Consider the following 16,084-nt stretch of genomic DNA (forward strand, 5'->3'; position numbering starts at 1 on the left):
GTACAGTGCACATGAGTACCATGGTAAATGCCTTGACTACTATTCTAGTGTCAAGGATCTGTGTGGCTATGATTCAGGGACATCGTTTATAGCATAAGCAGCTCTTTGAGTGTGGTAAATATATTGTGTGCTGGCTCAGTTCAAATGCATGACCTCCAGCAGCTCTTTGAGTGTGGTAAATATATTGTGTGCTGGCTCAGTTCAAATGCATGACCTCCAGACATACAATAACTGTTGCTCTTCCTCGCTGAAAGTACAGGATAGTGTACTTCACCTTCCTAACCCAACTAAGAACACATTACGGCCACTGTTTAAGATGTGGCAATTAGCCAAGTAAATATACAGTACTTAGTCTATGCCAGAGAATTAGTCATGTTTATTTATGGTGATTTTTACATTCTGTAGTAATCAGAGTGGAGCTGTCCTACCACTACACAATAGGGATGATGATAGAGAGAAGTTACGTAGGGAAAGACAAAATGAATACCAGGAATATTTGAAGAGGAAAGAGAGCTCAAAGAAACCACATCATGAGAACAACAGCAGGGCTGGTTCTGTACAAGAGAAACGTCGTCAGTTAGCAGAAGAACGTGAGAAAGAACTCACCTCAGCTAGTAAACAATACAGAGAAACTCCTAGTAGGAAAAGATACAGAAATTATCACTCTGAAGGTAAACTAAATGATCACAGGGACCCTTATGAGGAACTAAAGGCTAGAAAACGAGCAGAACAAAGGAGGTACCATGAACGTCTTTTGAATGGCAGTAGCGATGATGATGACGATGGTGATTACCCAGGGAGGTTTAACAATAGGGGAGTAGATCCTTTATATCGACTGGAAGAGGAGCGATACTTAGAAGAATTTGGTAACGGGAGGAGACGTAATAGATGGTTTGATAGTGATCAACAAGATCGTAAAGTACATTTTGATGACATTGAAGATCGTGATGTTGATGTGGTTGATCCTCCTGTTTCAAGAAGACACAGACACACTAAACAACATGATACACACAAATCTAAAAGAGATGATCATTTTACAAAAAATATAGAGGTTTCAAAATCTGATCGTGCTATTTCAGCTCCACACTCAGCCAAAGGATTCCTGACATTAGGCAACAAGGAAACTGAGGATGAACAAAAGAAAAGAAAACAATCATATGCTGAGGAGTTACGACAGCAGATGAAACAACAAGAAGATGCTAAAAAGCTTGAAAGACTGGAAAGATTTGGATTCAAAGTTGACCAGAAAACATCTGACCGTAGTGATCACCATGAAAATACATCTGACAAAGAAAACCACAAACCACATCGAGAGAAGCCATCACGGCATCACAGCGTTCCAGAAGCAACAAGACCTCCTAAAGACTATCCACCAGACGACTGGTATAGAGACAGACCCCCACTCCCAATGGACTACCATGATTACTACAGACCATATCCATCAGGGTTACAGTATTATCCCCCACCTCCCCCTGCAATGTACCCACATCACTATCCATCACAGCCTAGTGCCTTTGATTACCCGTACTATCCAGCTGACCCCTCCAGGGGGAATAGAATGTATAATGATTCTCAATATCAGGAGCCTCCTCTTCGTCAGAATAGAAAGCCTCCTGTTGAAGTACATGTCACTAGCTCCAATTTCAATGACAGAAAATTAGATAAATTTAAAGGTAGTAATTACATGGATAGGAGTCCTGAAAGTAAGGCAGCTTATAGGGAGGAGCTTCGTAGACAAATGGAAGAGAAACGTGTGAAGGAGGAGAGAATAAAACTAGAGCAAGAGAAATATGAAGAAAGACTCAAGAGAGATATTCAAGAATACGACCCGTGGGGTAAGGGAGGTGGTGGTGCCCCTAATCAAGATTTTGATGGTAATGTAATTACAGACTTGAGAAAAATGCGTAAGGAAAATGCGACTAATTTGTTGAATGGTTCCCCCAGTACTTCCCCTCGTTCTACCAATGTCAATCATCCAGAAACTGTCAATCGTCCAGAAACTAAGTCAAGACAACGGCCACCTACTAGAGAGAATGTTCCTCCAAAGCCAAAATTATCTTATAAAGAAGAACTCCAGCAACAAATTGCTGAAAAAGAGAGGGTGAAACAACTTGAAAAAGAGAAACAGAAAATTGAAGAGGAAAAAGAGCTAGTTAGACTAGAGAAGCAGAGGATTAAATTACAGGAAGAATATGAAAGAGAATTGGCTCAGCAAAGAGCAAAAGAGGAAGAGGCAAGACGTAAGAATGAGGCCATTAGACAGGAGGCTGAAGAGAAGAGGATTGCTGCATTAAAGAAAAGAGAGGAAGAGGAAATAAGAGAAATAAAACAGAGACCTCCTCAAAAGCCTCCCACCCCAATTGTAGTCTATGAACCTCCCACAGAGTTCAGATCCAGCTCACCGCCAGTGCCAGCATTGAGAGCCAAGACAACCACATCACCTTCTAAATTAGTAATATCAACCTCACCAACTAAAGAAATTAGAGCTACTATACCTCCACAATCACCACCTGTACCAGCATTAAGACATAAAACAGACCACCCACCAAATGTATTATTACAGCAGGAGAGGTATCTCCATGTGGAGAACAATCAGCCAACTATACATACAAGTAAGGTGGCAGAAAAACAAGTTGATGAACAAATGGATGTGTTGAAACAGTTGTCTAGAATGAGACAAGAATTTGAAAATGAACAAAAGAAGATTCATCGCCAACTATCTGGTGTTAGTAGTACAAGTACTGTTAGTGCTCCTGTTAGACCCAGAAGAGTTGCCAAAGATGTATTTCAGAAAAAGCCAACTGTTCCTTTCCCAGCTGTTGTTGATACTGTGAAGGCACCTCTACCAGGGGCAGTCCAGAATCCTAGTGATGAGTTTAATGATTTAAAGTACAAAAGAACTTCATCTAGATTAAGTTTTATGAAAAAATATCCTGCACCACCTAAGTCCGAGTCAGCCCTAGACATACAGCAGGATGCTCTGTTGAGACACCAGGAAAGGGACCTCGCTAAGTTGCGTTCTGACCGATCCATGGATCTCTTACAAACTGACACTAAGACTCAACAATCAGGTAGTACCACTTTACTGTCTTCACAGGGACAGCAGACAAACAGTTCTAGAATGGATCTGTTTGGAGACAAGAGTCTTCTCGAGGACACCAATTCCCTAGCTAACACTGTACAGAGTAAACTACATGTAACACAACCTCAAGGCATGGACACTAAACCATCATTGTCAAGGCCACCGTCTCATGGTACTGTGTCTGTAGCATCCATAGCCACTTTGGATGTTGAAAATATTGCTGCACGTAATGAGGAGCGTATGCGACGGTTGGATGCCATCTTGAGCTCAAACAGTAGTGACACTGCTGACCCTGAAACCGTAATCAGAAAATTTTTGGAGAAGCGAGATCATTCTGTTTTACTTCCACAAAAGAGACGTGTTTCAGAAGCCAGTCTTGATGCTGACACCAGAATGTGTCCTGTACATGATTCCCACAAATAATTATTACATTGACGTTCTGTATTTCAAATATTTATGTGTAATTATTGCAATTCCATTTGTAAATACAAAGTAATTGTTTAACGGTGCGCACGGAAAGGAGGAACAATGGCGAGTACTGCTAAAGCGATTCACGAGGTGCTGACTGATTTCTACTCGAAGTACAAAGCAAAAACACCTCAGAGGCTAAAGCTGGTAGACGCGTACTTAGCCTACGTTATGATCACAGGAATAATTCTGTTCGTCTACTGCTGCATCGTGGGAACATTTCCATTCAATTCTTTCCTCGCGGGGTTCATTTCGTGCGTTGGATCTTTTGTATTAGCAGGTAAACAATGTACACATGAGGTGCTCTTTAATTAGAATAGTTGATATACTGTCTTGTTAGTTTGCTTGAGGATACAATCGAATCCGGAAAACAGAAAGCACTTTAAAGGGATCTCACCAGAGAGGGCATTTGGAGACTTCATATTTGCCAGTGTCGTGCTCCACCTGGTCGTGATGAATTTCATTGGTTAAAACTTGACAGGTTTACTGTGTTAGGGCAATATCAATGATCTTTATTGTACAATATTACATGGTGATAATAGCATGGTATATATTTTTGTTAATGGCTGTATGTCTTATAGTTCTCTCTCCATTCTGTGGAAAGTGCCCATTTTGAATGTCTTTAGGTCAGTCAATATATCCATTGCCACAGTAGCCAACTACAAGGGGGGAAATACATTACCCATTAAATTGTATTGTTAATGTTACCTCAGTATTTGAGTCTGACGATAGTTGTTGAAGGTATGGGACTGGCATCTACAAGATTTGTCAATAAATTTCTGTTGGATTATACTCACTGCTTCAAGAGCTTGATGTATGATAGTTGGGCTGGCTGGTTCAATCAGAATAGATTGTATCAGTCTATTATGTGTGTGTGTTAAGGTGGTGTTGTTACATTATTTGAAAAGGTACTGACCTGAGTGTGTTCAGCTTATTCCACATGTCACTATCTTCTACATAAATATGTAAGATGCACTCACACTACACTACACACTCGCACTACACTGCTTACACACACATGCATGCATACACCATTTATGTATCTACCTTGTAGGAGCCATGATAGTACCCCCAGCAGGTTGGGTTTTGAGCTGATCACTTGTAACCCACTTTGGTTGAGGCTATGGAGTAGTACTAATTGTAATGGTAATGTTGACAGGTGGTCCATCATACCTGATATTGTAGAGTGTCATTAGAAGAAAGCTAATGTAGTGAATAGATATTTAACTATACAATGTTCTACTTGTGAGGTGCTTACTTTCGGAGCTTGGCACTGCAAAAGAGAGACAATTATGTATAATATATTTGCAGGTCATTGTGAATAGTGTAGAGGGTCTATTTAGATACATGTGTCCACAATACACATACCACGCTGGTCCCGTAGGTGCTTCAGACAGTGTTGTACAGTAGAGGTCGATCAGTGACTGTCCTTCAGGTTTCTTAGCCAAATAATCCCTACCATAAGCTGATGCTGCCATATCTGATGTGTGTACATTACTCCACCAGATGTCACCAATATTCTTACTTACTAGTGACAGTGCCACATAGTGATAAGATGAATTGTGTTTCTTCACTATTCTCATCAGGTAGCTCATCATTGTATGTAGCCAAGTAACTCTGTAGGGTGCTTCCGACCAGCTCAAGAAACTCACCTACATTAGACTAACCAAACTATTAATATTGTATGTGTGTATAGTATTGTAACTGACCTTAGCTAGCATAGCTTCAACAGCTTGTTCTTGTTGTGATACTCTCCACAGTAAACTACAACATGCACTACCCATTGATGAGCAATAGTCAGCTTGTTGACTAAGTTGTTGGGCCATTTCATTAACCTGACACTAGAAATGTCTGCTACTCGTACTTGTGTGTGCATGTTAAATTCTTACCTTCATTGCAAAATTTTCCTGTAAAGAAATAAGTATGGAATACATTCAGTTGTGTTGTTTTCAGCCATTTAAATCAATCACCTGTTTTTCTTTTTCATAGTTTACAGTGAGTACTTCAGATCTTTGTTGAAGGTGTTCATTTTCGTCAGCAAGTTTGTCTTTCTCCTTCTTCACTCTTTGTAACTCTAACACATCCCAATTCAGTTATGTTATACTTCATTGTAATCCAACCTTGTTCAGTGTTTATTAGTTTCTGTTGAGCCTGTAAATACCTGTTGTCTAGTACCTGTGGATGTGATGTTAATTACTATTGGAACAGGTTTATCTGACCTTGGGTAAGAACTCTTTCATCTGCATCACCTCCGTCACCAGCCGCTCTATGTCTGATCTTGCTACCATCACAAACTGGATCACAGGAGGGAACATAGTTCATAAGGACATGCACGCACACACAACACACACACCTTATTGCTATCTGCTCTACCAGAGGATGGTGTTTCAGTCACTTGTTTCCATTCCTTCACAAGTTCCTCCAAACCACTGTGAGCAGATCTTGCTAGAGAAATCTTAACCATTGTATGCACACATTTCACGTGAAACAGAAGATAAAGCATATTTACCGCGTCTTGTAGCAAATTGTTTTTTTCTGTTGCCATCCCTGCAGATGATTCGAGGGGGAAACCCGACTAATTATACTAATTAGAATTTTATCGCGAACCAGTAGTCGTTTGTCTAGCGTAATGAGCGAAGCAGTAGTCACCAAAAGGTCCAGAGAAAAAGATGCTGAAATACCTGCTCCTATAAAAGAGTTGCCGCCAAGAAAGAAAGTAATGGGCGTTATTTAGAATATCGGTTTTTTTTTTTTGGTTTTTTTGGTTTTTTTTGCTCGCAACATAACTGAGCACGCTTTAGCTTGCATATTAGCTAATGAAATTATAAACCTATGTTCACGTAATTTGTTGATCGTAGGCTAAGAGAGATAAAAAATTTGAAAGAGATGTTCTTGCAGAGTCAGAGTACTACTTTGATAATGGTAAGCAGTCTAACACTACTGCAGGAATATTACCTTACTGGTTGGCAGGACTACGTTGGGTGTACCCATACTGCTTCACGTTTACCAGTCATGCTAAAGGAAGGTGGGTAGGCTCCACCATATACAACTTGTTCTGTAAAGAGTTTCAAGCTGAAACACCAGAATATTATGTAAGCGTATTGTTGTTTATAAAATTAAATCAGTGTCCTTAAACTGCAGGCTAGAGCACTGGAGACTGGGAAAATTTCTGGTATGTTTAGTACGTGTGTGTGTGTGTGTGTGTGTGTGTGTGTGTGTGTGTGTGTGTGTGTGTGTGTGTGTGTGTGTGTGTGTGTGTGTGTGTGTGTGTGTGTGTGTGTGTGTGTGTGTGTGTGTGTGTGTGTGTGTTGCTCCAGTCTACCCAGCTGTTTAATGAGGACCTGCAGTCTACCCAGCTGTAACATCAATGAGTACCTGATATTAACTGGGGAAGCAAATAGTGAGTGAGGGTTCAGATAGGACTTCGGGTGCAGCCTCCTGTGGGTTACTAGTCTTGCTTGCCCCAGGAAGATTTGCCTGTGCTGACTCATAGCACCTGAGTAGCACACAAGTGTCCCAGTGCTGGTTCACTGGGTAGCCGTGACTGTGGCAGCATGGTAGCAGAAGGCTTTACTTAGTGTATGTCTGTGTGTCCATGTTGCCAGCCTCCTCATGGTGGACATAGTAACATTACTTACAGGTGATGTGGCTAGTGGCAGCACCTCTGACTGCCATGTGCTGGCTGGGTCAGGGGACTTGGCCTTGCAACCCAACAAGAAGGTTTACATTATGCATACACCATACTTTACACAAGACGCTCTGACTCAGGTCCCTGCATGGCCTATCCACCCTCTTTGGGGATCCTCTCAACTGGCCTAAATTTAATAGCTTGTAAAATAGGTTCCTTTTAGCTAGGTAAGTTCTCTCTCCTAGCCCAATGAAATTTAATGGCTTGTAAGTGGGGTTATTCAGTGCCCCCTCAGTGCTGGTTCACTGAGTGGGTGTAGCCATGTTATCATAGTACTAGCTTGCTTGCTTTGTGTGTGCGTGCGTGCGTGCGTGCGTGTGTGCGTGCGTGGTGGGAACACTTAAACTCTCATGTGCTCACACATGTGTATTTGTTTCAGTTAATGGTGTTGCAGCTAACAAGGATACAGTGATCAAGAACAATGACCTGATTACTCATAGAGTACACCGACATGAACCACCAGTGGTGGATGATCACATTGATATTGTTCACAAGGATGATGAACTAGTTGTGATTAATAAACCTGCCTCCATTCCTGTAAGGAATTATTGTTTCATGTATGATGATGCTTATATGTTTAACATTCTGCTGGAACAAAACTTTGGAACCTTTGGAGGTTTTGTAACCTTTAAACATACTTTATCCCTCCAAAGTTTGATGCTGGCATGTATAATCAGCCAAATAGCCTTGTGCTTCCTGGAGGCACAAATACAATATTTAGCCAAAAATACTGTACATAGCCACTTTATATACAACATGAGTTACTCTTAATAACAGAATTTGTATCTTTTCACTTTTAGGTCCATCCTTGTGGTAGATACAGAAACAACACAGTTTGGTTCATAATGGCCAAGGAGTACCAATTAACCAGTCTGCACAGTAAGGCACTCAACCACCATCTCTCATGTGAGCTCAACATCTGTTTGTGTATCATGTAGCAGTTCACAGGATTGATCGACTAACATCTGGGATACTGATATTTGCCAGGTACATGTGTAATGTGTGTGGTGCATACATACTCACGTCCATGTTCCCTTCTATGTTTGCAGATCAGTTGGTATGGCTCAGAAACTAGAGAAACAGATTCAGGGTAGACAAGTTAGCAAGAAGTATGTGTGTAAAGTAGAAGGGGAATTTCCATTGTAAGTTAATTGCAGTGTTTTATGTGCTATTATACAGTTAACATTCTTCAGGGAGAAGGTCGAGTGTTCTCAACCTATTACAATTGAGTGTCATAGGTTGGGAGTGTGTCGAGTTGATCCAGCTGGAAAATCTTGTTCCACTTTATTTGAGAGACTTCATTTAGATGGCACCAGCAGCATTGTGGCCTGTTAGTAATGTAGTGGGCTATCATTAACTGATGTGTGTTTGTAGGTTACCCCACAACTGGTAGAATGCATCAGATCAGAGTCCATCTACAGTGGCTGGGTAGGTACTTGTAATACGTATTATTTGCAAGTATCTAGAATGCTCTATTAGGATATTCTAGCCTCCACCTGTACACAATGGGGTGTGTTGTGTTAATTGTTGTTGCATGTTGAGTGCTGAGTAAATCCTACAGTTATACCATGTAATGCAAATGTTTCATAATAGAACCGTTTTGCAGTTTTTGGCAAAAGGAATTTTAAAGCTTTTTTGCTGCTCAATGAGGTATTTTATATTGAGATGGTGGGCAGTATCCAGGATTGCTGAAATACAAACCATGTACTAAGAAAGACTTCGAGTAAAAATGTACTTCTCAATCCAACTGGTCTTTTGAGTGACAAAAAGTAGTTATATAGACAGTGTCAACATGGAGTAGTTCATAGTGAAGCTGATCATGACTACTTCACTATGTTACTAGCTTTTTCGAACACAAAGATGTGGAATGACATGCAGTAGATCACATAGGCCATCCATTTGAGCACAGTTGGTTATCAGCAAACTTGGAAAGTTTTCTGTAAGTTACTAAGAGATCATGTAACCAAGAAACCGAAATTTTTCCACTGTGAAACATTTGCATTTTACAGCTGCTTAGTTTAGTTGCTAATCCAATCACTTCATCCTTCAGGTTACCCAATTGTCAATGACCCAGTCTACAATCATCCAGCATGGGGTAAGGACAAAGGTAAGGGAGGTGTGGACCCTGCTGATATGGAGCAAGTGAGTTAAACTTATTTATATAAGAAAATGTTGGCAAAAAGGACAAATACTGCAATCAGATTTGTTCTACACATACAGAGACAGCTACACACGTGTTGTACATATAGTTAGAGACAATGTTCCTATTTTTTGTTTGTTTTCATTTGTTTTCATCTACAAAGCAATAATCCTTTCAAGCTTGCATGCTTACTACTTGTCTATTACAGATCATTGCTGACATTGCTGCTACACACTACTCCAACGACAAGACCCCATCAAATAACCCATCACTGAGTAACTCCAATAATAACACACCAAATGAATCAGCAACACTTACAAGTCACTCATCAGTTTCTATTGATTTCAACACAGTACCTACAGCAAACAATGATAATGATAAATTGTCTCAAAATGTGACTGTGCCAGTGGATAGTACAGTGTGTGAGTCGTCTACTTCTTCCACTACACCAGTTTGTAACAGGCCAACATTTGATATCAGTAAACTAACAGTTGATCCTGACTGCACTGAATGTAGCACCACTAGACGTCATCCCTCACCTGGTCAACTAGTCATGTACCTACATGCCTTATCATATCAGGTAACCACTTGTCTGTCACATTGGTGTTGTCTTAATGTCATGTTCATACAATAGGGACCAGGTTGGGAATTCCATACAGAGTTACCAGCATGGGCATTAGATTGTCCTCTATCTACATGATGTCTGGCACTCTTTAATGCATTTTGTATGTTATGGTACATGTGTATGTTCTTTACATTATTTACACGTGTATGATTATTTTAAGGGGGGGGGGGGGGGGAGGTTTTTTTTCTGTGAGTAGCCACTCTTGTAGTAAATTCTAGAGGTAATTGCTGATCGAGGACACTCTTAATTTTCATGGACAAAGCATCAAATTGTTTCCTCATTAAAAATATGTGTGAATGAACTATGACATTGTAGCTACATCACAAACAGGTAAAGGTATAGTGACTATGTTGTCTACACGATTCAAAATTGTATTAGAGTGGCATATCAAAACATTTTAATGTCAGCAATACATTACTACTGAAAGTACATGCCCTCCAAAACACATGTTTGTAAAAAGCAGTGTTTTTTGTGTACTTTCAAAATTCCCACACCATTAACCATACCAAAATTAATAATCATATGTTTCATAGACTTTATCCTCTATAGTAGTTACCCAGCAGGTTTAAAAAGTAAAATCATTTCAGCTACAGCTGACTGTTTTATTAGAGTATATACAACTGCTCTATTAGGATATCTTCATCTTTATGGAAGCAAGATATGATTTTATCCTTGAGTTTGCTAAGATGCTAACCCACCACATCCATGAAACACAAGATTTTATCCTTACACTGTGGTACCTACAGAATACGATCTGTTAATTGTTCATATACCTCTAAGGAATATTCCACCTTATTCTCATGTCTATAGCTACATTGGATTTTTCATGGTTTCTGCCACTGGTTCATCAATACACAAAGTGTTATGGCATTCAGTGATTTCCAAGGCTACAGAAATCAAACAGTTTGGAATACTGTGTATATGAATAATTTCAAAAGGATTGGACCAAGAGTCGCTGCCCTAGTAACAATCTCTGCTTGAAGATGACAGCTATAGAGAGCAACTTAGATAAAATTTACATGGTGGCTTTGTAATGGTTTTGTATAAGGATCATGTTTCCCAGGTCTTAGTTGGGATTTTAAACTTACCATGCAGTTAAAGTGTGGAATCTTTCCTTATCATACAGTACAATAGTACTGTATAGTAGGGATCACAAAGGTTCGGGTGTGGCCCATGAAAAAATATCACCCAAAAACCAGCCTCACTTTTCCCAGACGACGATGAGGCAGTATCGGTTAGGTAAAACTAAGTCCAAACAAGCCTTCAGATCAACTCAAAATGCTTTCAACAAGTTAATACGGATTTTTTTTTATAACAAAAAATCATTTAACAGAATTTTCTAGTGACTGATAGACTGACTGACTGATGCCTTCAGACAAACATAACTCAACAATGGCTAAAGCTACGGGCTTGATTTTTTCACTGTTCGACATTGCTTCAGCCGGACACATGCCTTGTGGCATACTGCAGTACATGCAATTCTTCATGGACTTACCAGTGTCCTCCTTTGTGTCCCATTCATCTTTGCTGACAGTGAAAGGTGTTGATTTGGCGGTAGTGCGTGATGGCTTCCTTTTGTAACAGAAATTGTCCATATTTTTGATAATGGCTACTTTGATTGCAGAGGTAGTTCTTGATTCGTAATGCTGTGTAATGGGTTGAACATAGCTGACAACGAAGCATAATGGATACTTCACTTTTCAGATGACAGCTGGGGCACACGGTGCCATTCTTTTTTTGATGCGATATGCATGGGTTCACCAGTCATAATTATTATTCACCAAAAAAGCTAACAAACAAGTATGCAAAAAAATTGGAGTTTTCAACTAGAGTAGGGACCATAGCACATTGATAAAAAGTACTGAAACAAGTTGGAGTAGTGCATGACAATATATCACAGAAACAATAAGAAGTGTTATATCCCTACTGTGCACTTCCGTTATGGTATTTTGGGCACAGTAGGGATAGCTATAATCACTTCTTATTGTTTTACTGTGATTTAATATTATGGACTACTCCAGTTTGTTTTAGTACTTTTCATCGATGTGCTATGGTCCCTACTCTAGTTGAAAATTCCATTTTTTTGTGTACTTTTTTATATTAGATGCGTAATCTTAATTTTACTATGTAACTTCTATAATGGAAACTTTGAGACTAGTGATGGGTGGCATTGACAATTCTATGAATCCATATGGTTGAATTGAGTAAAATTATGATTGTGTTTGGTATTATGTACATCTAGTGGACATCAAACTGAAGCACGGAGGTACTTAAAACTAGAATATTAATATTTCACTGAAAAACCCGGTATTGTCAAGTTTCAACTTGGAATGGCTTACATTAGCATCCTTCTCGACTCACATTTACAAAGGAGAGTGGGTAGTTGGCAGCAGTGGTTGCATGGTGACTAGTATGTGGTCAGTGGTGGGAATAATGCGTTACTAAAGTAATACCTTGTGTTATTACTTAAATTCCGAGTAATATAATTATCACCGCTTTATAATATAGTGTGGTTATGAAGAAGCCATATTCTATTACCGAGAAAAGTAATATTATCAGTGTTATACATAATGCTCTCTGAGTTAGTAATGTAGTTACAGCTATATGAGAACATAGCTGGGTGTGAGTCCAGTCTAGCCATGGTTACCACAGAGCTGATCATGAGTAGGGAAAGCAGTCCAGTTGGAGGTATGAAGAGTACTTTACTGCAGCTGGCTAGTTGGAGGTAACTTGATGTTATATGTTAATTTACTTTTATACTTTCATTTGGAGTAATAAGGAGCTGTGACTTCTCAGATGCAGAAGTAAATATGAACATTGAATATGTAACTTGTACAAGATGGCCAATCTGCTTTAGTCCAAAAATTTTTTTTTTTTTGTTTTTTGTCAAAGTCTCCAATTGGTGTCAATAGCCTCAGCCTAATAATATTCATATGAAAACCACACATCAAAGCAATTTGATAATTCTATTATAGAATAAGATAAAGTGCTCTTGATGACATCAGTTTCTAGAATTCAAATTATAGAGTGACAAAAAGTGAGGCCAGTTTCAGTGTAACACTACAGTGATGTTGAATGACTGAAATCAGTGAATGAGAGATCGTGCAATTGTATATTGATTATTAAGCCACCCCTACTAAGTTTTTCTTTAAATTTAAAGACCGTATACAAAGTAAGAGATGTGGAACAAACCAGATTATAAACCTTGAGGATAATGGATGACAAGTCCTACAATTAGGGCTAACAAATATATATCAAACTATAATATATAGATATTTTGGCAGTATTTGTTAGGCATGCCATAGTTTAGTATAAGCTCATAAATGTCTTCAGAGTGATCCCAAATCCTTCTATAAAACTTTAAAAACAAATTTTAGTGGGTTTTTGTGAGGACTTTAATCTCATGTTTAGGGTACTCCACAATATTATAGTAGAGCGGCTAAGCAAAAAAGAACATTCACTTTTTGATAATAGTACCCAAACTTAGTATAATACTTGCTTGATTCGTGTTATTTCATGTTAGATATGGTGCTATTAAAATCATATCACACTCCAAGAACCTGACAAATAATAGAAAGTGAATTGTGGAAGCCGTAAAAGTACTCAGTAGTAAGTTGCTGGAACTGCAACTGCATAGACAAGCGTGGGATGGGATGGGATGGTTGGGGTCATACCAAACCATAGATGTGCAATATTATCTCTATCGGACTGATTGTGCCTGTACTTCAAGCTTTACACTGAAAATTGGCTCCTTCAGAAGTGTAAAGATTTTCTGATTGTACTTGTAAATTTAAAATACATTCATGCTATTTAAACAAAAATGAAGATTTTGTTTGTATGGTTTCCTGAGACCAGCTAGAAATGGGCTTATAACCAAGGTTAAAAGTGCCAAACAGGCAATCATTTTGACATGGCACCTGATTTAGTATACGTCAACTTCCACAGAAAATTTGGTGCTTTTATCACAAAGTGAATAATTTCATCAAAATTATTTTGTTGCTTAGCAATTAGCTGCTACTATTAAAATTTGTGACAGATTCTATCACATAGATTTTTGTTTGTCATGAGGTCTGTAGCACCAAAGGAGATAGACTAATTTCATAGTTTTTAAATTAAGCGTTGGCAAGGTCCTGAATCAAAAGCATTTATATAACATCAACAGGATCAGTGTTGTACCCTTTATTAATGAAATACACCAGCCGTTTCATGTTTGCTGATGATACAATTGTTTTGGCTCTGCGACACTTCAATTGACTTAGTCATTCGTTGGCAGCTGAAGTTTAACAACATCTCTACAACATAAGCATTTACACTTTGGACCAGGGCGGGTTGTCATTATTATTGACAGCCAAACTGTTAAAAGACAAGCCATACAGTGAGAGACCGTCTACCATCTCTGGTCCATAGATGCCAGAGGTGACTTCATCTTATTTTAGTTCAGACTTCTCCACACCATATAACTACTCCACCACCATGCATCACTATGAGTCAAGATTGAATTCTAGACTCATGCATTGCCTACATTTGCAGTCTGTAATAACTACTTTATTCTTTTGTATAATTTGTACAGTTCCAGATCTATGTGCTGATCCGGAGGTACTTTAATTTTTCCCCTATACAACAGGTGTTTCTTACTTTCTTCACTAGTCTGGCGGTGCCCGTATTTGCGAAGGGGTGGGCGCCTACAGCGTGGAACAGGATGCCAAGGAAACACACCCCTTTGAAGATAATATTTTTTTATGCTTTCCGCCCTCGATGCTTTCCACTGCACTGGTGGATCCATAGAATATACGCGCCATGGTGGAACTTTCCTCTGGTACAACTGCACAGTACACTTTCCACTGGTGCAACCACGGAGCTCGTGATCTCGCGACCCCACCCTCGCTGGGAGGAATGAGACTCTAGACTAACCGAGACTAACAGTGTATGGCAAGATGTCCTCACCGTCTCTGGACACTGGAGCAGCCAAGAAACTGAGGAAGTTATTTCAATCTAGCAATGACAGAGAAAAAGTAATTCAGTTGTTGACTAGAGTTGAAGCAGACAGCAAGAATGTCATCCATTCACTGAGATCAAAAGCAGACGATATTAATGCTCGCCACAGAATTGCTAAATGCAATGGACTTTTTGGGCAGCTTTTAGGATTTGCAGGATGGGTAGTAGTGATAGTAGGATTAATAACTGATCAACCAGATGACACAGAAAGAATGTTAGGAATAATGCCAGTAGACAGAATAACAGGTTTTGGATTATTAGTTCTTTCAATGGGATTGGTGTTTGTGTGTGCGAGTGACATTATATTGGATATTCTTGTTCGTTCTAAAATTGATGAATTACACCCACTTATTGTACGATTACAAAACTCCATCTGTGAATTAAACAAAGCATGGAGAGATTCGCACGATGCTGCTGAAGTCCTAATTGTAGTATGTCAAAGTGACACCACTCAGATGTTTGTATCAGTGCTAAAATCTTTCAAGTCTTTAACTAGCTATGAACGTACCGTAAATTGGTGGCAAAGGGTTAGTGGGGTACTTGCAGTAGATAAATGGTTACGTATTGTGGTTACGATTATCATGATAACTTGTGGTCTTGTTTTAGCAAGGATGACACCAGTCAATTCCTTTTATGTGTACCAAGACATCAGACAAGGCAAGGAACATCCAACAGCAACTCAAATTACTGAATGTACTATAGTAAACTTAGAAGAGCAAATTGTAGAGCTTGGACTAAAAAGACTGACCTTATCTAACAGAGTGAATAACAAATTCACTTCTTTGATTTGATACTGATAACTATGAGGTAGTTGTATTGAACTGAAAATGTGGAAAAATTATCATAAAAATTATTTTACACTAGAGTTTCAAAAGTACTGTATGCTTTCGTTCATGAAACTATTGCGACAGCATAGTTAAACTGCATGTAGCTAGCAGTATACTTATACTTTGGGCTAAATATTACTTTCACCACTACACATACTTCAGAGTACATGCACAAAAAAATAGGTGAGTCAGTAGAGGGCAGACGTAATGAGACAAGTAATTTATGCATATAGTTACCAATTTAGAGTTCATAATAATA

At 39.0% G+C, this 16,084-nt stretch overlaps 4 protein-coding genes and 1 long non-coding RNA gene across 6 annotated transcripts; 4 read left to right on the top strand and 1 right to left on the bottom strand.

The window, feature by feature from the left end:
* The first annotated feature begins 205 nt into the window (after positions 1 to 205).
* Positions 206 to 3,578, top strand: LOC136264799 (centrosome and spindle pole-associated protein 1-like). The gene is made up of 2 exons (XM_066059568.1): positions 206 to 333; positions 406 to 3,578. Exons 1-2 carry the CDS (start codon positions 206 to 208, stop codon positions 3,503 to 3,505), a joined length of 3,228 nt encoding a protein of 1,075 aa, XP_065915640.1. The 3' UTR covers positions 3,506 to 3,578.
* Positions 3,579 to 3,610: 32 nt separating this feature from the next.
* Positions 3,611 to 4,021, top strand: LOC136264800 (dolichyl-diphosphooligosaccharide--protein glycosyltransferase subunit DAD1-like). The gene is made up of 2 exons (XM_066059569.1): positions 3,611 to 3,830; positions 3,891 to 4,021. The coding sequence occupies exons 1-2, from the start codon at positions 3,611 to 3,613 to the stop codon at positions 4,019 to 4,021; spliced, it is 351 nt and encodes a 116-aa protein (XP_065915641.1).
* LOC136263869 (heat shock factor 2-binding protein-like) lies at positions 3,880 to 6,296 on the bottom strand. Of its 2 annotated transcripts, XM_066058493.1 has the most exons (15): positions 5,904 to 6,296; positions 5,770 to 5,844; positions 5,671 to 5,725; positions 5,521 to 5,624; positions 5,440 to 5,457; positions 5,260 to 5,391; positions 5,080 to 5,212; positions 4,919 to 5,030; positions 4,809 to 4,823; positions 4,724 to 4,753; positions 4,598 to 4,671; positions 4,467 to 4,503; positions 4,348 to 4,411; positions 4,259 to 4,306; positions 3,880 to 4,209 (listed from the first exon to the last, which is right to left on the bottom strand). In XM_066058493.1, exons 1-15 carry the CDS (start codon positions 6,093 to 6,095, stop codon positions 4,126 to 4,128), a joined length of 1,173 nt encoding a protein of 390 aa, XP_065914565.1. In that variant the 5' UTR covers positions 6,096 to 6,296; the 3' UTR covers positions 3,880 to 4,125. The 2 variants fall into 2 exon arrangements, with proteins under 2 accessions (XP_065914565.1, XP_065914564.1); XM_066058492.1 differs by lacking the exons at positions 3,880 to 4,209; positions 4,259 to 4,306; positions 4,348 to 4,411 and having other exon boundaries at positions 4,503 to 4,671; positions 5,904 to 6,005; positions 6,060 to 6,296.
* Positions 6,088 to 10,142, top strand: LOC136263868 (pseudouridylate synthase RPUSD2-like). Its single transcript, XM_066058491.1, has 13 exons — positions 6,088 to 6,266; positions 6,409 to 6,472; positions 6,521 to 6,642; positions 6,692 to 6,722; positions 7,618 to 7,775; positions 8,039 to 8,117; positions 8,177 to 8,225; positions 8,288 to 8,380; positions 8,432 to 8,568; positions 8,613 to 8,666; positions 9,289 to 9,380; positions 9,587 to 9,958; positions 10,013 to 10,142. Exons 1-13 carry the CDS (start codon positions 6,180 to 6,182, stop codon positions 10,076 to 10,078), a joined length of 1,404 nt encoding a protein of 467 aa, XP_065914563.1. The 5' UTR covers positions 6,088 to 6,179; the 3' UTR covers positions 10,079 to 10,142.
* A 2,385-nt stretch (positions 10,143 to 12,527) lies between these two features.
* Positions 12,528 to 15,863, top strand: LOC136263876 (uncharacterized). The gene is made up of 2 exons (XR_010704819.1): positions 12,528 to 12,728; positions 14,628 to 15,863. It is a non-coding gene; the product is annotated as an uncharacterized lncRNA (long non-coding RNA).
* The last annotated feature ends 221 nt before the right edge of the window (positions 15,864 to 16,084 follow it).

The sequence above is a fragment of the Dysidea avara genome, chromosome 8 (genome assembly GCF_963678975.1).
Source record: "Dysidea avara chromosome 8, odDysAvar1.4, whole genome shotgun sequence".
Classification (NCBI taxonomy): Eukaryota; Metazoa; Porifera; class Demospongiae; order Dictyoceratida; family Dysideidae; genus Dysidea; species Dysidea avara.

What these genes read in the sequence shown, in the direction of transcription:
- LOC136264800 (XM_066059569.1), top strand. Translation starts at nt 3,611, where the DNA reads ATGGCGAGTACTGCTAAAGCGATTCACGAGGTGCTGACTGATTTCTAC. An exon ending in TGGATCTTTTGTATTAGCAG is followed by an intron (nt 3,831 to 3,890) that starts GTAAACAATGTA and finishes CTGTCTTGTTAG; the next exon opens with TTTGCTTGAGGATACAATCG.
- LOC136263868 (XM_066058491.1), top strand. Translation starts at nt 6,180, where the DNA reads ATGAGCGAAGCAGTAGTCACCAAAAGGTCCAGAGAAAAAGATGCTGAA. An exon ending in AGTTGCCGCCAAGAAAGAAA is followed by an intron (nt 6,267 to 6,408) that starts GTAATGGGCGTT and finishes TGTTGATCGTAG; the next exon opens with GCTAAGAGAGATAAAAAATT. An exon ending in CTGAAACACCAGAATATTAT is followed by an intron (nt 6,643 to 6,691) that starts GTAAGCGTATTG and finishes CTTAAACTGCAG; the next exon opens with GCTAGAGCACTGGAGACTGG.
- LOC136264799 (XM_066059568.1), top strand. Translation starts at nt 206, where the DNA reads ATGCATGACCTCCAGACATACAATAACTGTTGCTCTTCCTCGCTGAAA. An exon ending in AAGATGTGGCAATTAGCCAA is followed by an intron (nt 334 to 405) that starts GTAAATATACAG and finishes TACATTCTGTAG; the next exon opens with TAATCAGAGTGGAGCTGTCC.
- LOC136263869 (XM_066058493.1), bottom strand. Translation starts at nt 6,095, where the DNA reads ATGGCAACAGAAAAAAACAATTTGCTACAAGACGCGGTAAATATGCTT. An exon ending in ACTATGTGGCACTGTCACTA is followed by an intron (nt 5,031 to 5,079) that starts GTAAGTAAGAAT and finishes TACACACATCAG; the next exon opens with ATATGGCAGCATCAGCTTAT. An exon ending in ACTATCATGGCTCCTACAAG is followed by an intron (nt 4,504 to 4,597) that starts GTAGATACATAA and finishes ATATTTATGTAG; the next exon opens with AAGATAGTGACATGTGGAAT.